The sequence below is a fragment of the Dermacentor variabilis genome, chromosome 10 (genome assembly GCF_050947875.1).
Source record: "Dermacentor variabilis isolate Ectoservices chromosome 10, ASM5094787v1, whole genome shotgun sequence".
Classification (NCBI taxonomy): domain Eukaryota; kingdom Metazoa; phylum Arthropoda; class Arachnida; order Ixodida; family Ixodidae; genus Dermacentor; species Dermacentor variabilis.
In genome coordinates, this window is record NC_134577.1 from 79,528,267 (window position 1) to 79,545,143 (window position 16,877).

Consider the following 16,877-nt stretch of genomic DNA (forward strand, 5'->3'; position numbering starts at 1 on the left):
TATGTGTGGTTCGAAAATCTTTTTGGCAAGAAATAGTCTAACGCCAGACGCCAACACCGGATTTTCTGCAACCAAGTTTCTTAACGCCATCGTGTTAAAACGAAAAAGGTTCTTTCTGCTACGGCCTCTAGTGGCACCTGCCACCCACCTGTTTCAAATGCTATGCTCACAACATCCATCCACGCTGAAGTTCGTGTGAGGACGTGTCTCATCCCTCACTCTCGACGTTTATATACAGCATTCATAGCAGCTTTTGTGAAGAAATCGCTAAGGTCCTCAACTACTTTCAAGGACTGGAGAAAGCATTTTTGCGGACTAAAACAACTTTCCATATGACCATCTCGAAAACATTGTCTAATAAGCAATGAAAGAAAAAGATGGCATACGATGTAGGTTTAGCGAGCAAACCACCACCAACAATCAAAAACCCCTTGCTCCCTGGCCCCCCTGCCACAAACTGCCAAATGGACTGGAAAAGCTTGCACCATAACTGTGGAGTCACGTGTCCAAACAATAGCAACTAAGCCTTGCCAACAACTAAATTCAAGGATATTTTCATCTCTTCTAGCCTGATATCACGATTTAGCCACATATGGAATTGGAGATGCTGAATTCAAATAGAATGCTTAAAAGGATACTAAAGACGAACACTAAATCAGTCAAAACTGACACTATATTTTTCTTAAGCTAGTTTAATTAATTTCACAGTAGTAGGTCGATTATTCTAAGAAAAAAGCAAATGTCGAAATTCCTTTTTTTTTTACCTTTTTCCAAATTTCACACAGAAACCCTAGTGCTGATATGTTACTCTGACATTATGCATTTAAAAGTATTTTTCTATATGTGCTGTAGCACCACATTAAAAGTTTTCGGAACTTGCTAAGCCTGCAGCTCTTTTAAATACAATGCAGTCAAGCTTTACAAATAAAATCGTAAGTGATACTAAAGAAAAATATTAGGCTAAGTTACATCGACAGATTATATCTCTAGAAGTCTATCGTGGGCCTTTTGTCTGCCAGTATATGACTTCTTTAGATAGAAATTTGTCACCAAAAGTCCAGCTGCTGCTCCTCAATTTGGTTAGCCTACGTCAAAGTGGACAAGACATATCCCCCACATGACCTGGCCCTATGTGAATCGCCACTACTGATGTAACGCATAGTAACCATAGTCAAAAAAATGGTGGCGCCTCTCCAATTTTTTATTTTCTTAGTTTTCTAGCCTAGAAAACCTCTATCCTTGCAACGACTGATGGGTATGTAATTATACAGAAGCCGAATCTATCAATCTAGCTCAACATTTTCTTTTAGCCTCTGTCAACTAGGTCTAAGCAAACATCCTAATCTATGTCACCGCAAGATAGTGTCGGAGTTTCTAGGTGGTCTCACCAGCAGTTTTTTTTTTTTCGTATTTTCTCCCTTGTCATGTCTTAACTCGTGCTAAGAGTGGCTTTTTTGGCATTGTAACGAGGTAATTTACTAGTACAGCTCGAAATAATGTTTGTCTTTAGTGTCCTTGAAAGTGAAAGAAAGCTTTTTTTTATGTCAAGTGTAGTGATCTGACAATAACATGTTGGCATGTCACCATCTCTCACGCATAAAACAATGCTCCACATGCTGCTTGTAACAGGAGTGAACACTCCAAAAAAAATTTGCAGCTAAATGCATATATGTGCAAACATTGCAATCGTCATCTCTAAAATGTAGGGGTGCGCAAATATTCGAAACTCTCGACTAAAGAATAGAATAGTGGTTTGTTTGATTCAGTCTTCAGAACAAATAGTCAAATATTCGTTAATATGAATATTTTCAAATATTTCCAGACATCAACTGCACGCGGTAAAGCAACAAGTTGGAGCAACTGTCCGATTCTCTTCATCCCCGCAGGCATAGCATGGTTGTAAAACATGAGAACTTGCGTAGCTGAGCAGGCTACATCTCTCAGAAAGCCAGACTTTGCCGGCTATACAGCAAATAATCTTTCATCAAACATTCCTGCATATGCTAACAAACAGCTTATTCGTTCCTAATCTTTCATGTTCGTGCTCTTAAAAAACAACATTTTGTAGCATGAATTGTAATTACAGAAATTTTAAACTTAACGAATGCTAGTATGTGAACATAATTTTATATTATTTGTGAAAGCGACTGTTCATTATTCTGAAAGCTATTCAAAAGTTACTTGATTTGCTTCTGACACTATTTGATTCGTATTAGATTTCGTCTGCATTACCATTCGCACACCCAAACTATGCTGACAGTTCCACAGGTTGCCATAAATATTGATATGGTTCACCGGCCAATTAAATATACATAGTGTGAAGGTGTGCAGAATAATATCACTGTTCCATGCTAGATGACCATTTCTGTCTTTGGGTGATTTAGTTCCTGGGTACAACAAGTTCAATATACACCATAGTGAAGGGCTCTGGATTAGTTTTGAGGGGGTTCTGTGTACACAAAAATATTTAAAATTTACGTTCACCAGCTAGAAGCACCTTGACCTTCCTCGAAATGCAGCCGCCCCAGTAGGGATTGGTCCCGTAACGCCATTGCCACTACACCGCTACGACGGTGAGTTTCACATACAAGTATTTTTAAGTGCAACTCAAACATTTTTCTTCCCCCCTCCCCCAGAACAAGTGCGGACTTTATGAGGTTAAGGAAAATATTAGGTCAAGCCAGATTGAAAGATTAGGTTTCTGTAATAACAATTTCATCATCCGTAGCAAAAAAATTATGAAAATGGAAAATCAGAGTGGCGCCACCTGTTGTAGGCTATGGTACCTCTCATATGCGAGGTCAGCACTGGCCGATTCACAGAGATCGCCACTGAGGGAGGTCACATGGAGATTAAGCCAACTTGTTTGTATTGGCGTGGGCGGTTCGAATTGCGGAGGGGCTACAGGACCTCCGGCAACAATTTTTACAGCGAAGCTGTATATGGCTAGTTTCCAGCGGATCGATGTCCGTAGACCAAAACCGTGGGCCAATCCCGAAGACAGTGCAATACCAAGGTGACCTGCAGTGGAGGTGAAGCAGGCTTCAAGCACTCTGCCAACTTGCAAAAATAAGTTTAATATCTTGGGCCTAAGTACAACCCGTATCAGATATTAAGCTGATAAGAACGGATACCACACTTTGACCCACCATCGGCCATGTCTACGTTCGCACCGCCCTGTCTTTGTCGGCGTTCCAAACACTTGCGTATAACCTTTCCTTCCACTCTCCCGTGGTGATGGTCGCACTGAACCGTCACGCATGTCTAGTTTCCTCCGGCTCCTCAAGTGGTGGTCTCAGTGTCCACGCGAATGTATATAAAAATCATGGTAAACGAGTCCATACCCTTGTTCAAAATTCTGTGCCACTTCTGTGTCGTATGCTAAAGAGCTTTGCTGGTCGTCCTCCTTAACAGAGTGGAATGGCTCACGATTTTTTATGCAATGAAGCGACATATTGGCACACAGAAAACAATGGCACATTTCTAGGCAAATAATCTGTCGATCTAGCTCGGCTTAATATTTTCCTATAAGCACTTCCAATTCCCTTTGAGCACCTTTATTTTGACGTTTTCACACACACTGTGGCCACATTTAGGGCTATAGCAGGAGTGGAACTCAAGGTGGCGAAATTGCATGGTTTTCGAAGGCCTTCAAAGGAGCACCAAAAGATAACTTTGAAGTTGCAGAAACTTAACACACACATCTTGCATGCGTAAGGGTCAACATTTAGCAAGTGCTAAGGCTGAGGAAACACTAAAGGATATCTTAATCTGACACTGAAGTTGTCTAAGTACGCCAAATCCGTGACCGACATTATCGCGACATTGTGACAGCAGAATGTGCGAACGTGTGGGTAGCAGTAAGATTAGCTGTGACAGTGTTGCCCATAATAAAATAAACAAGAGTGCTGCGTGTGTCTCTTCTAGCTCTGTCCTGCGTGGCAATCACAGTGACCACAGGAACAGAGTGGGTTAGTGTAGTGCGACATCCCAACCCGACCTACAGTGTACCACAACAAACTGCTTCGTAGAAACAAGTAATACAGTAAATTATGTAGGATATACTCCACTTGACAGTATTCTTTAAATATGAGAAGTCACATGGCGCATTTCAGATTTTGATCAAGCCCAATCGGGATTGAATTTCTCAATTGTGATGGACTCATTTATGCAAGCTGTGGAAAGGAGTAATTCAAACAGCCAAAGAATTTGATACTGGTTGTGCTCGATAGAGATTCTAAATGCACCATGCAACAACAGTGTAAGTGTTGGAGAGGATGAGCATTCATTTACCATAAAAGGAAAATGAAAATGCTGTGTAAGCACTCATTTAACCCCTTAAGGGCCCTCTTTTTTTAAACATAATACTACTAAAACGGCTCATTGTCAAATGAGCGTAATGCTTCAGAAACAAGTTTACAGCAGGAAATGACCTCTAGAAACATTGCACGGCAAAGAATAATTGTTTATTTACTGTTATGAACCGCCTACTTCACTTCTCTGTATTTGGTGGAAAAGGTTGTTTGGATTGCAGCGTTCCTCCAGAGATGCTGTGCAAGTTACAGTAGTACTCTGCAGTGGTCTGGTACTACCAAGTACCAGTGGTACTCCTAACCGTGCCTTCTCTCGCTGCTTATGCTTGACAGTGGTTTCCTTGCGAATGTTCTTCCCACTGCTGTGCGATTTCAGGTAGCATAGGACGCAATCACTAGCTGCCATCTAGCGTGAAAAATGGTACTGAAAACACAAGACGATCGAACAGCTATTGCTACCTATGCTGTGAAAAGGAAAACACCCTTTAACGGACTACCTTGTTCAAGAGCCGTTTCAGAAAGTGCTAAAATACTGATGACATCATGAACCAAAAAGTGCCAAGTGCTCGTGAAAAGCTTAGGTTGTTGAGTCCTTAAGGCATTGAGCTGGCATTTTTGATAGAGAAGTGTTTCAGGGATTCCGATGCATCCGATTGAACCTTTTGCTTACGCTTTCATAACATACCCCATTGCCTCACAATGTACTTCTTCGCTGCTTATTTTGCTGCCCTTCGGCGGGCACATTTAATAACTCCCTTCACAGACAGCAGCCCTTTGGGTTGTCCATGGAGTCTGATATACTCTCATATCCAAATGCACTAACAAATTTGTATGCATAAGATGAGATTTCTTCCCTTAAGACCCACCTCAAATGTTGCCTTCGGTTACACAGAATTATTGTCCTTCTATGCGCTGGACAATGCTTTCACAACAGCCAAAATTGACCTCCTTTCGAATGCAGCTCTCATCAAGGCACCAGCATACAGGAAGGAAATGAACCAAGATGCCAGCTATCACCGATACTGAACCCAACATCCACATAAGCCTTATCCTATACCTGACCAAAAAACGATTTCTAGCCTGTATTTCTGCCACTTTCCAAATATGTGTAGCCGGCACAATTTTCTGCCAACGCAAACAAGTGTCTCAGAACTGCTGCCCCTGTACTTGCAGCATCAGTTCTACGATAATAGATGCTTGAAGGCCCTCAAAGTGCTTACTTATACTAAAACTGACCGTCCCTTTCATTGAATTTCTTCATCGCGATTTCAACAGGGTGTATGCAGAATCACTGCTACAAATCACAGCAACATTGGTTAAACACCCACTGGCTCTGGCATGCAGTAGTCATGCCACTTCTGATACACTATGAGGCTTATCTAGCACGAGTTATTGAGCCCACAGCCTCAAAAGCAGTCCGACAGTGAACTGCTGTGGGCAATAAAAACTCTTCCGAGCCAGAGACGAGAGCAAGGTTAAAATGATGCAGACATTCTGTAAACAGTGATTCATTGTGTGCATGATGAAATATTCAATTGTAGCAGGTACACCCTGAAGTTAATATGTAAATACTTTCGCATGGTGTCCATGGAAGGCGAAATTCTGGACAGAGACTGCTAAACATGTGTGGTCGATCAAAGGTAGTGACCTGCACAAAACAGATGTGCAAGCTTTTTTGATGAGGTCGTTTGTGACGACATCCTCACTATGCAGTCAGATGATGCATAAGAAATAGCTAGATTATCCCTTCTGGTGCCACAAAACCTAAACCCCCACTAGTGAAAAATAGGTAACGGCAGTCAGCAGTGCAAATATGCAGGCACAACTGTAGCGGAGGTCCCACGCGAACTTCCCAGAGGCCCTGCGAGCCGCTTTGGTCGGCCGTTAAAAGGAGGCAGGCGGAAACGTTAGCAAAGCAGAACGTGATAACGCCATCCGATAAGAACGGAAAGCAGGATCGCGCGCCTCACAATCAAAAGCTGCTTACGGACTCGAAACGAATCGCCACCATTCCGGTGGCGTACACAGAGGTCTCTCGCCGTCGCCAAGGGTCAAAACCTCGCCACGCGAGAGGACGCAGACGGCGCACACCTGGCGGCGGGACGTACCACACATATCGGGGGAGGTGTGTGCGCGTGTGTGTTGCGATACGAGGCGAATGAAGCAATGTGGCGAGGCGTAGCTTCGTGCTGTCCTCCGAGCCAACGAGTCGGCCTCGCTGCCAATGTGAAGTGTCGCGCACCAGGAGGCAGTCGCGTGTCTTACGGAACCGGAAATAAATGAATAAAAGCACCCGAGGACAGAGGAGGTGCCCCACAGTCAACAACAGAGGCGACCTTCCCGGGCTCAGCGTGCAGCTGTAGAGCCAAGGTTCTTTTCGTCGTCTGCACACCCGACGCAACCTGCCCAGCCACGACCGCGGAAGCCGCGGCGTGGCCGGTTACTACAAGAACACTGCGTCGTCTCCTGCGCTCTTGATTCTCTACATCGCTTTTTATTATCCTTGTTTATTTCAACGCGTGCACGCTCCTACGGCAGCTGCACCGAGCAGTTTCCAGCGCCGGTGTGGCGGCAGCTACGTTTGCAAAGCATCCCCCCCCCTCCCCCGCTGATCTTAGCATTTCGGTGTTTATTCTTGTGCAACCGGAGGAATTTCACTTCTCCGGACGCTCTCGCCGCCGATGAAGATCGCCGATGGAGCCGATCGCGCGCACTGTCCGTTGAACACACACACACACGCACACGCACAAACAGTTCGCGTTCGGGGGGCAGAGCGGGGGTGCACATCACCACGGTGGCAGTGGAAACCGGCGTCGCAGATGCAGCCGAGCAAAACCGTTTTCCCCGAGCGGTCGACGCTGAGCCGCTCGCGAAAAGCAGGCGCGCGCGCTACGCGCACCGTCGACGACGACGGACGCTGCTCGCGCCACGCTCCAGGCGCGACCAAGCGATCACCCATGAAGCCGCGAGCCAAGCGGGCCGCGGCGAAAACAAGACAAAAAAACGCAAAAGAGGAAAAAGAAGAGAAACGGAAGCACGCATCTCACCTCTGATAGGAACGTCTGTGCAGCTTTCTGGGCGCCGACGTGTAGTAAGTATTCGTAGACGTACAGCGCTAGCCTGCGAAAGGGGACAGAGCAGAGCGATCGGTTAGCCGTGGTTGAAGCAGACGGCATTCCGGGCAGCCGATCATCGCGTCCGCCGCCATGCAGCCTCCCCCCCTCTCCCCCTCCCGGGAATGGAGTCGGTCCGCCCATATGCCCGAGGCCTACGGGCAGCCCGCGTCGGGAAAACGCGGCGTACTCTTTCTCTTTTTTTGATTATCCGCGGACTCTCGTTCAAAACACGGGACTAGGGTTCTCGCGTCCCGATCTGCGGGCCCCAACAGCACGAGCCCGCAGGTGAACGCGCGCGGCGTAGCGAAAACGCGATCGTTTTCGCCGAGCAGCACAAGAGAAGATGCCGAGACGCGGCAAACGTGCCGCCGGGTCGCGGCGAGTTTTGCCGGCACGGGCTCGGAATCGAACATGGTTGCCGCCGCGGCGGCTACGGCGTACTCGTCTCACTTACTTTTCCCGTGCTTGAGCATCCGAAGGTACTGTTGAGCCTTTTCCTTTCGCGTACATACTGTGGATTTGAACAGTCACACACCTGTCACGACATTCAGGACGACACCGACCATGTTACCATAGAAACATCAATTGATCTGTCAAAGACTGCCTTGTGATTGGGCTCACCCCCCAGCATGCACGGGCTCCCCCTGGGCATGTATGTGACGTCACGCGCGTGTGTGCTGCTATTGGTCGTTGCGGCGTCATTACCGAACGCCATCTTGCAAAAACGTATTTGAGGGCAGCACTAAACACAAGAATTCTTGCATTTTCTCACTGTCAACGCATTATTTTTTAATTTAAAACAAGTAAAAATTAAATTTATTTGACATCTCGCTAGAAAAGTGCGACAAAAACAAAACGCGGCCGTGAACTTTATTGGCTTGCGGGGTGTGCGCCCGCATGGCGGAACAGCGGCGAGAGAAAAGTTGGGGCAGCGACGTAGCTGGTTGCACTCAGTGCTTGGGCGATTCGAGGCTTGTATCGCGGCCCTAGCAGCGCTGCTTTTGCTGTTGCATTTGTTTTTCTTGGGCTGAGCAGGTAACCATGTGCCATTACGGTACGAGAAGGCCTTCTTAGTCGAGGCGCGTCATTCTCATTGCATGAAAGTGCCTCTTTATGAACCGGTGTAACAGAAAAACACATTAATGAGCATTATCACTACATTCGGTCCGTTCGGCCTTGCATCTGCGGTACGAGAGTTTGAAATACGGCGTTTCATGTGCACTGTGGATGGCAAATAGTAATTCTCGTGAATTCATTTTTCTCTCGTTTCACGTGTAGGTGGCATCGTTCGCTAGTAGCAACGCAATAAACAACGCAGCCAGCAGTGGAGCGAACGCCCCTCACCAACACCACTGCAAAAAAACCCACTCTTCCCCCTTGCGAAGAGTGGTCGAGCCCGTGACGTCACGTCCTGTTCGTCTGCCTGAATGAAAAAAGGAGCACAAAATGCTGGAATGGGACGAATTTCTGCGCTGTTGCAAAGAGATTGAAGCCGTCTCGGCCACGTTAGACGACGGCTGGCGTTGCGTGGTCGACAAGGTTGGTGGCAGTTTTCCGCATAACGCTACGTCGCGAGCGGCTCGTTTACGCGAGTTGAAGCCGCGGCAATGCGCGCGCACCGCAAGACCCTGGAGGAGCGTTTTAAGCAGATGATAAAGAAAACGTCCACTTCCGTCGTCTGCTCGCGTGCTCTCTGGGGCGTATCGGCGGCGCTGGCGAGCCGCTCTCGTTGAGGGGAAAGGTGTGTTTCTTTGGCCAAGCCATTCGGCGTGCTGCTATGGAGATTGGCAGCCCGAGTGCGTGATTGGGAAATCTCGCGAGCAAGACTGGTTATTTTTACGAAATCCGCGAAGCCTCTCTATTTCAGACCCACGCTGTCGGCTCGTCTGTGCGCCGCTCTCATCGCCCACTCCCCGCACCCTTTCTTTTAACTCAAACTTTCAATTTGATGATCGCGCGGGCGTTACGTACACTCCTAGTGCACCAATGATAAACAATAATTTATTTTCCTCGCATAAAGCCCAGAAAAAAGGTTTAGTGCGTGGTACTAGCGATTTCTTTTCTTACTTGCGCTACTTATTTGCTCCACTTAGTGAGACAAACCAACGAATTTGATGGGGCAATAATTCTTTGATATGCCGGCTTCATTTCTTTTTCTTTTTTCTTTTTTTCTTTTTTGCACGGCAGCTCGGGCCAGGCTGTGTGACGCAGCGGTGACGTAAAAACGGGCAAAACGGCTCCTTGCAGGGCTGTGTTGTGTTCCAGTGAGTTGCTCCTTCGCATGTCGCGCCGCTACATCGCAGTTAGTACAGCGAACAGATAGGTTTGTCTTCCCTTGGCAGTTAAATTCACGTGATTGAGTACAGCACAAAGAAAAATTGTTCCAGCCCGCACGGAGGATGTTTTCATCCGTGTTCGAGCGTTCCTCCTAAACTTCCTTGACCCTCCGTGCTTTTTTTTTTTTAATTTCTTGTTCTCGAGGCAGCTGATTGGACAGTTTTCCAAACTACCGTGTTGATATTCCTCTTCGTCAAGTCTCTATAGATCTTTCAAAAACAGTGTATTTTACTGGCAGTCTCTGTTGTGTACGTTGCTGATTCTGGATCGCCCTGCACCGCACCCGGCGGAATCCGTGCCCGGCGGAATCCGTGTCCCACATAACTTAGCTGTGCGGGCAGTACTTGCGTCACAAGTGTCTTTCACGAATGAGCACTCGTATGCGCTCCGCACTGGATCGCGGGTGTCGTTGGGTCACGAAGGCCTTCTCACTCTGGGACAATGTTAGTGGTGTAAGCTTTGTGACGCCGCTCTTTAGCGGCAGCACCATTAATGGTGATTTTTTTCGCGGATGTTGTATATCCCCATCCCGCCCCCGATAGCCTCTTCACGGCGATTGGTTGAAAGCTCGTGGATGCGAAGACAGTAACGCCGTCCCTTTCCTTAGGCCGTCGGGATGACCAGTGTTTTAGCCTAGTGGGATTATAAAGACAAATACAGGAAAACGGCAGTGAAAGAAAGGATATGGCGAGGGGTCAGAGGTGGCAGAATCGGAACGTAAACACCTAAACTTGGGGCTCAACAATAACAACAAAAAAGGAATAGAGCGGAGATTCCAAAAAGCATAAACTATGGAATAGCAAAGGCTTGCGAGAGAAGGGTATTGCGACGATAACCAGATAAAAAAAAAGTCTCCGGCAAAGAAGGTCGCGCGCTCTACCAACTCTCGTCGGGGCAGAAAATAACGGGGCGGAGAGTCTTCGTACCCTCTCGGTTCGTCTGCTTTTGTCTGGACCTCTCGCCCTCCTCTTGACTCTACCTATTCGGAGCGGCACCTCCTCTTGGATTTGCATAGGGCCGCTCCCCCTCCGTCTCCTCTGCTGCTGTGCGTCTGATTGCTTTACCTTCGTTCACTCGCTAGCTCTCTTCCAGCGCGCAGACTTCCTTCATCGACCTCCTCCCTCTCTCTTTCTCTCACCCTCGCCGAAGAGGCGGAGGGGCGATTTGACGAGATCTCGCGAGAGAGAGAGAGAGAGCGGGAGGGAGAAAGTGAGACTGGACGAGAGACGGATCGAGAAAGAGCGAGAGAACGCAGAGGTGCGCGCGGAGAATAGAAAGAGGGCGAGGAGGAAGGCAGCGAAGTTTGAGTCAAGTCGGAAAACTCGCCGCGGAGTTTTCCGAAGGAGGGCAAGGGGACGCCGTTCGCACAACGGTAAAGGCGGCGGGGAGAGGAGGCGAGACCGATCGACCTCGGCGCATGCGCAAACGCCGCCCGGCGGCAGCAAGGCGCGCGGACTCCGGCGCGCATTTGAGGAGGCCGCCGTGGGCGGCAGCGGCGAGCGGACTCCCCCGGAGTCCGGGCCGTGGGTCGAGCCCCGGCGTAGGGTAGCGCTCGCCACCATCGATCGGATCGGCGTCCAGACGCGACCACGGGCTCACGCGCTGCGCCCCGTACTTTTTTCAACCCCCGTCGCTCTCTCTTTTGCCGCTCTCGACCCAACCACGTGGATTTTTCCCGCCAACAACAGTCTGCTCGCTTCTCCTCTCCCTCGTCCGCGCTCCCGTTATTCTTGTTTGCTGCCGGTGGGTGCTTGCCGCGTTCTTGTCCGCAACGCTCTCTCAGCCCCCCCCCCTTTTTTTTTTCCGTGTCGAGTGCGAACATACTGCGATGTTTCGGTCGCGGTTTCGTTTCTAGCACGTCATGTCACGCAAAGTTTCGCTGTCGGGATCGCTGAGCCCCTACTAATGTGACTTAACCGGTGATTATATTTGCCGCAACGAGTCCGAACGAAACGTGTTGCCGTCACCCCGGTCAGCTACGTCGGTGCTTTCTGCAGCCACTGTGGTCTTCACACAAGCTCCTGTTTGCGAAACCAAACGCTTATAACCATTTCGCCTTCCCTCTGGTCGCCTTCGTTGATCAGTCTCGGCTGAATCGGACGCATTCGGTTCGCTGAGCGTCTGTTAGAACTGGTACTCTTCCTCCGGAAACGGATTTTCAAGCTCGCCGGTCGTCTTCGGTAGTACCCCGGTCGAGGCCGCGGGAGCAACCTTAAGATTTTATTTTCCAATTTCATTTCGTAGAGAAAACGACATTGACATCTTGCGCACTGTTGAAATCGATGTTATGCGAAGCGTTGTTTTGCGGGTTCTGCAAAACATTACTTGCCAATTGGGCAATGTTTGTACAAAGCGATCCAATCGTGCGTGCGACGACAGCAGCAAGGCGGCGAGGATGGCTTGACGACTGATTCATTGTATCCCGGCGAAGGAAAAAACGTCACAGCCCCTTTCATTAACGCCCTGGGCCGATCCCGAAAGCGGTGCAGACTCACATTGAAGCACTAGCTGCCACTGGAGAAGGATGGCGGAAAGTGGCCAGCTGCTCGCTTTTATGAGCAACTTGTTGCTCGCATGCTGTGAGACGCGACGCAGGCGAAGCGCAGTGGTATAATGTTGACTGCACATTATCCGCGAATTCTATTCCTGTGTTTGTGGCCAAATAGAAACTGACGTCATGACACACACAAGCACACCAGTCGCGATCGCCCGTCTGTGACGGCTAACGGGTACAACGACAGGTTATTGTGCTTCGCATTTGAATTAAAGCTAAGCTAGCTCGTGTTTTGCGCTTCGCAACTTTTCGTAACTGCACCGTCAGGAGATTCCGCGAGAACGTCCTTACGCGAACGCGGAAGTTCGCCTAGCAATAGGCATTGTCCAAAACATGGCTGCCGTGACGTATCTCCGCGGCAGCCGTCGCTGTAGGGCGGGCGTTTGGACACCGTGCACCTACTTGTTTCGGCTCTGATGCATCTGTTGCACACGGCGAGGTATTCTGGGCCGAGGTAACGTGATATGATTATGTTGATTGGTTCGACTGGTATTTCTTTTCGCTCTTCGTCATTGGTCAGTGCCCCGCTCTGACGTCAATGCCAGGACGCCGTTCGCTCCGGCTCGCTCGGCTGCCACGCATGCCCGCTCACTTCGTCATCATCATCATCATCAGCCTGGTTACGCCCACTGCAGGGCAAAGGCCTCTCCCATACTTCTCCAACTGCCCCGGTTATGCACTAATTGTGGCCATGTCGTCGCTGCAAACTTCTTAATCTCATCCGCCCACCTAACTTTCTGCCGTCCTCTGCTAGGCTTCCCTTCCCTTGGAATCCATTCCGTAACTCTTAATGAACATCGGTTATCTTCCCTCCTCATTACATGTCCTGCCCATGCCCATTTATTTTTCTTGATTTCAACTAAAATATCATTAACTCTAGCATTAGTTCACTTCGTGCATGCTAGGAAACAGTATACGCGGAAGCCGTGCTTGTTGACAGACGCTTCGGCTACTCGCTGCTATCGCAACTGAAATCTGATCTTTTTTTTTTTTTCTCGAAACGTCACGACTCGCGAAAATTTCAGGCTTGGATATTCGAAGCTACGTACAGAATGGATACAGAGTGGTCAGAGTGGGTACAGAGTGGGTACAGAGTGGATACAGAGTGGTCTACGTGCTCTTGCGATGCAGAGGTGCCCCTTGTGTGTCGATAAATTTCGTCCAAGAACAATGCCCACAAATTCAGCGTGTAAAATTTGTACGATACTTTGCTATAGAAACGCGGATGTTTCCTTTATATCTTAGTTACGGCAGGCACTGCATTTTGCACGGCACAGCAACCTTGCCATTTGGTGTGAAGATTGTAAGTGCGCATGTAAGGTGAATAGTACACGTAAAACCTTCAATAGAGCTTCATTTGTCTATTACTTGGTACATGTCCCCGTATGGGAGACGAAACGTCTTGATTTCCTTTTCTTTTAATGTTTTTGGTCGGCGTCCGGTTTACCCTTTACTGCCAGTAGGAGTGCCTACGTTATACGCTAGGCAGTGTATAGCCGAGCTTGAGCTGCCGTAAAGGCGTACTAAAGCTCATTGTGGAAAGCAATGTTTCGACCCATCTTGGTTTACGTACGAACGCAACTATTCACTTCATCAGTCCACGAAGTATGTCCTCCACGCAAAGAAGACACCATAAGCGTCCTACGAGTGTGCTTGATTTTGAGAAGCCTCAGAGAATCGATATAATTTCAGTATATGTCCCGCAAAACTAATATGAGATCTCCACTTCTTGTTGCCTACAAGCGTGCGGCCTTTTAGGAGGAATATTCAGCTGAAACGGTTGCGCCGAGCAAAGCATCCGAGTCAGCTGTGCGAAACGAACTTGTCGTAACTGCTCCTAAAGCAACATAAATCTGTGAATCACTGGCCCGAGTCGAACGCGTAGCGTTAAGAGGGAACGAGGGCTGGCCACTGCCAATCCGTTTCACTTTAACTTACTGCCTCTTTTAACCAGCGTCAAACAACGCAGCAAACGGCGCCATCAAAGCGTCGATTTCAGCGTTGATTCTCATGCTACTGCCGGAAATTTGCTGGTTTACTATATATTATACTGGTCGTGACAAAACAAGCTTTAACGGGTGAAAGTAAAGGTACATGTAGCAGCAGTGTAGCAAGCACTTGTTACGCGTGCTCGTTGCACCGCAGCAAATATTCCTCTGGTCTTTTAGTAAGACGCTCAATTCTATTTTTCATGTTTGCGCTTTGATCATCCACATGAACTGCCACTCCAGGGTTCAGAATCGCCGCGCACGACAGGTTTGCAACGCGCTGAACCGAGCTCCATCGACCGGCATTGTAAACGCTGCCTTTGAGAATTAGCCGTTTTTATGGTTTTTTCTGTTTTTAACAGACAAAAGAAACCGAAAGAGTTATTTGGAACGACTGTCAGAAGTGTAATGGTATGGGGAACTAGAGCGAACAAACGGAAGTACTGTCTGAGGCACGCGTACGCCGCCCGGACTCTAGCAGACGACAGACGCGAATACTGGGCTTGACGTCACGCGAGCGGCGCTCGCAGCGCCTCTGTAGGCGGCGCTCGGGGCTAGTAAAAACGTAATCACTTTTCAAGTCGAATCTTATTGCCAACTGTCAGGTTATTCCGGTGAAAAATTTCTTTGTTTTTTCTTAAATGGACACTAAAGAAAAAAGTACTTAGAGCTGTATTAGTAAATTACCTTTCTACGATGAAAAAAGAAAAAGTCACTCCTGCCGTGAGAAGAGGCTTAACAAATCAGAAAAGGTTCAGGAACAAAAGACGGGTGACAACGCCGTCTTGGAGTTCCCGCGCCTACTCGCTATGACGTCATGAATTTCGACAGAGGCTGCTAGAGCTTATCCAGAAGTTACATTCCATCTCACAAGTCGTCTGCAGAGAACTGCCGAAGGTACGAGGCGTACAGAGATAATATCATTGCGCAGTGGAATATAGTTCCGGCGTAACTGTCTCATTATTAGCGGATCAGATCGATTTGTTCTTGCTTGGTACGTGATACGTTACAGCGGTGTACGTGACATACATGCTACGACCTTTGCGCATGGACGCCGTATACCGCGAATTACTGTGGCGGTGAACAGACGACGGGGCGCGGATGAACACTCCTTGGAGAGCACCGTTTTTCCGCTAACCTGGGTCACTGTGTAGTCCGTGCTCGAATGGCTATAGCATCGGGTCGCTGCGCTGAGAGAACAGGGTTCGAGACCAATCGTCGGACCAACTTGAGCCACTGAGTACGGGGCAATGTGTACATGTGTGACACTCTTGGACGAACCTCTTTCACGCCGACATTAGTCGCTGTAGATTCGGGATTGGGTATGTATACTCTCGTGCCCGGTGGTCCTTCTGGACAAGGGATGGACACCGGCGAGCGTGCAGCTATCTAATGGCATTCACGCTTCGTCGACTTTTCGACGCCGAAGAGATGGCGACGAAATCGGCGTGACGTCAAGATAATCGACAAGCGATTAAGTGTCTGTTGAACGACCCGCGGAGCTGACGAACGAGATAAGTTCTGGGGCCCCAAACTGTAATGGGTCATCGGTCACACGCAACCTCCTAATTGCTGCAGAGAGCCTACGCTGATGACTTCTTGAGAACAGCGTCGACCCCGGTTTCACATGAAATTGCATCTTCATGCGCATCGAGGGCGGGTCGAAGGTTGGACGCCAGAGGCGCAGTCTGGCAGGGTGGTGCGACCCCATGGGTGGGATTTCGCAAGCTGCGCGACGGGTACATTTGACCGAGAATCGGGACATTGAATTCCCTCGACGATCGCAAGGGGGATTAATGAACTGCTTAAAAAGGCGCAGCTGGAGTGCTCCGACATGTAAATAATTTGACACGTAGTGTGCCCGAGAATCATGGAGCCGTTCTTGTAAACCATCATCGTGTAAACTTGTACAAAAACTTGTTTTCTCATCGCTCGCCGGGCATCGCTCTGGACCTCTCGTTCTCCCGGCACGGCACAGTAGCCTTCATGGCCACTCGGACCCCAACTTCACCCAACAGTACCACTATTCAAGGAACATTGACGTCGACTGGGAACACCCAGTATGTGCCATTCGGTCTTGGCATGGTCCTCAGTGGACCTCTTTGATGCCAACTTGTGTCATCACTGGTTATGGGCCAGTGTAGGTGTGTGCGTTCTATATTGATAAAAGATCCCTTAAATTTCTCCGGTGCTGGGCGGGATCGAACACACGTCTCACGGGTTCCCGAGGCTTTAGCAGACTGCGCCACAAACGCACTGAGCATGCGCTGCTCTTCAACGAACGTCTCGCCAACTTGCGCCACTGTGTCCGTGCCGCTGGATGTGCGGCAAGCGAGGGAGCAATTCTCATCGTTCGCACGCGAGGAACCCGGTTGCCGCATGACGCGTTGCTCAGCGTTCGCGCGCCCCGGCGCACCGCGAATTTCGGAGGCCGTGCTCAAGGTTCGCGGCGGCGGCGCCAGATGGCGCCGAGTGGTCTTAGGGAAGCGCGATAGAGGTGTCCCGCTGCACTAGAAGCCTCACACACAACTAGTTTCGATGGTGGAGATATCTTGTGTCGCTGTATTGA

At 48.8% G+C, this 16,877-nt stretch overlaps 2 protein-coding genes and 1 pseudogene across 32 annotated transcripts in view; 1 reads left to right on the forward strand and 2 right to left on the reverse strand.

The window, feature by feature from the left end:
- LOC142560704 (single-stranded DNA-binding protein 3-like) overlaps window positions 1-8,083 on the reverse strand; it is a 102,955-nt gene extending 94,872 nt beyond the window's left edge. For 10 of the 28 annotated variants that reach the window (XM_075672985.1, XM_075672984.1, XM_075672976.1 and 7 more), the window contains exons 1-2: window positions 7,884-8,083; window positions 7,361-7,433 (exon numbers count right to left, since the gene is read on the reverse strand). In XM_075672985.1, coding sequence (XP_075529100.1) covers window positions 7,361-7,433; window positions 7,884-7,939 — 129 coding nt within the window. In that variant the 5' untranslated portion in view covers window positions 7,940-8,083. Of the gene's footprint in view, window positions 1-2,786; window positions 3,022-7,360; window positions 7,434-7,883 lie in introns of all 28 variants that reach the window. The other 18 variants (XM_075672981.1, XM_075672971.1, XM_075672970.1 and 15 more) reach the window with 4 other exon arrangements.
- LOC142562583 (U2 spliceosomal RNA) lies at window positions 2,979-3,159 on the reverse strand (annotated as a pseudogene).
- Window positions 8,084-8,345: 262 nt separating the features above from the next.
- Window positions 8,346-16,877, forward strand: part of Atg10 (Autophagy-related 10) — an 85,792-nt gene continuing 77,260 nt past the window's right edge. Inside the window, exons 1-2 of one of the 4 annotated variants that reach the window (XM_075671193.1) lie at window positions 8,346-8,464; window positions 8,708-8,968. In XM_075671193.1, the coding sequence (XP_075527308.1) occupies window positions 8,876-8,968 (93 nt within the window). In that variant the 5' untranslated portion in view covers window positions 8,346-8,464; window positions 8,708-8,875. Of the gene's footprint in view, window positions 8,617-8,707; window positions 8,969-16,877 lie in introns of all 4 variants that reach the window. The other 3 variants (XM_075671195.1, XM_075671191.1, XM_075671192.1) reach the window with 3 other exon arrangements.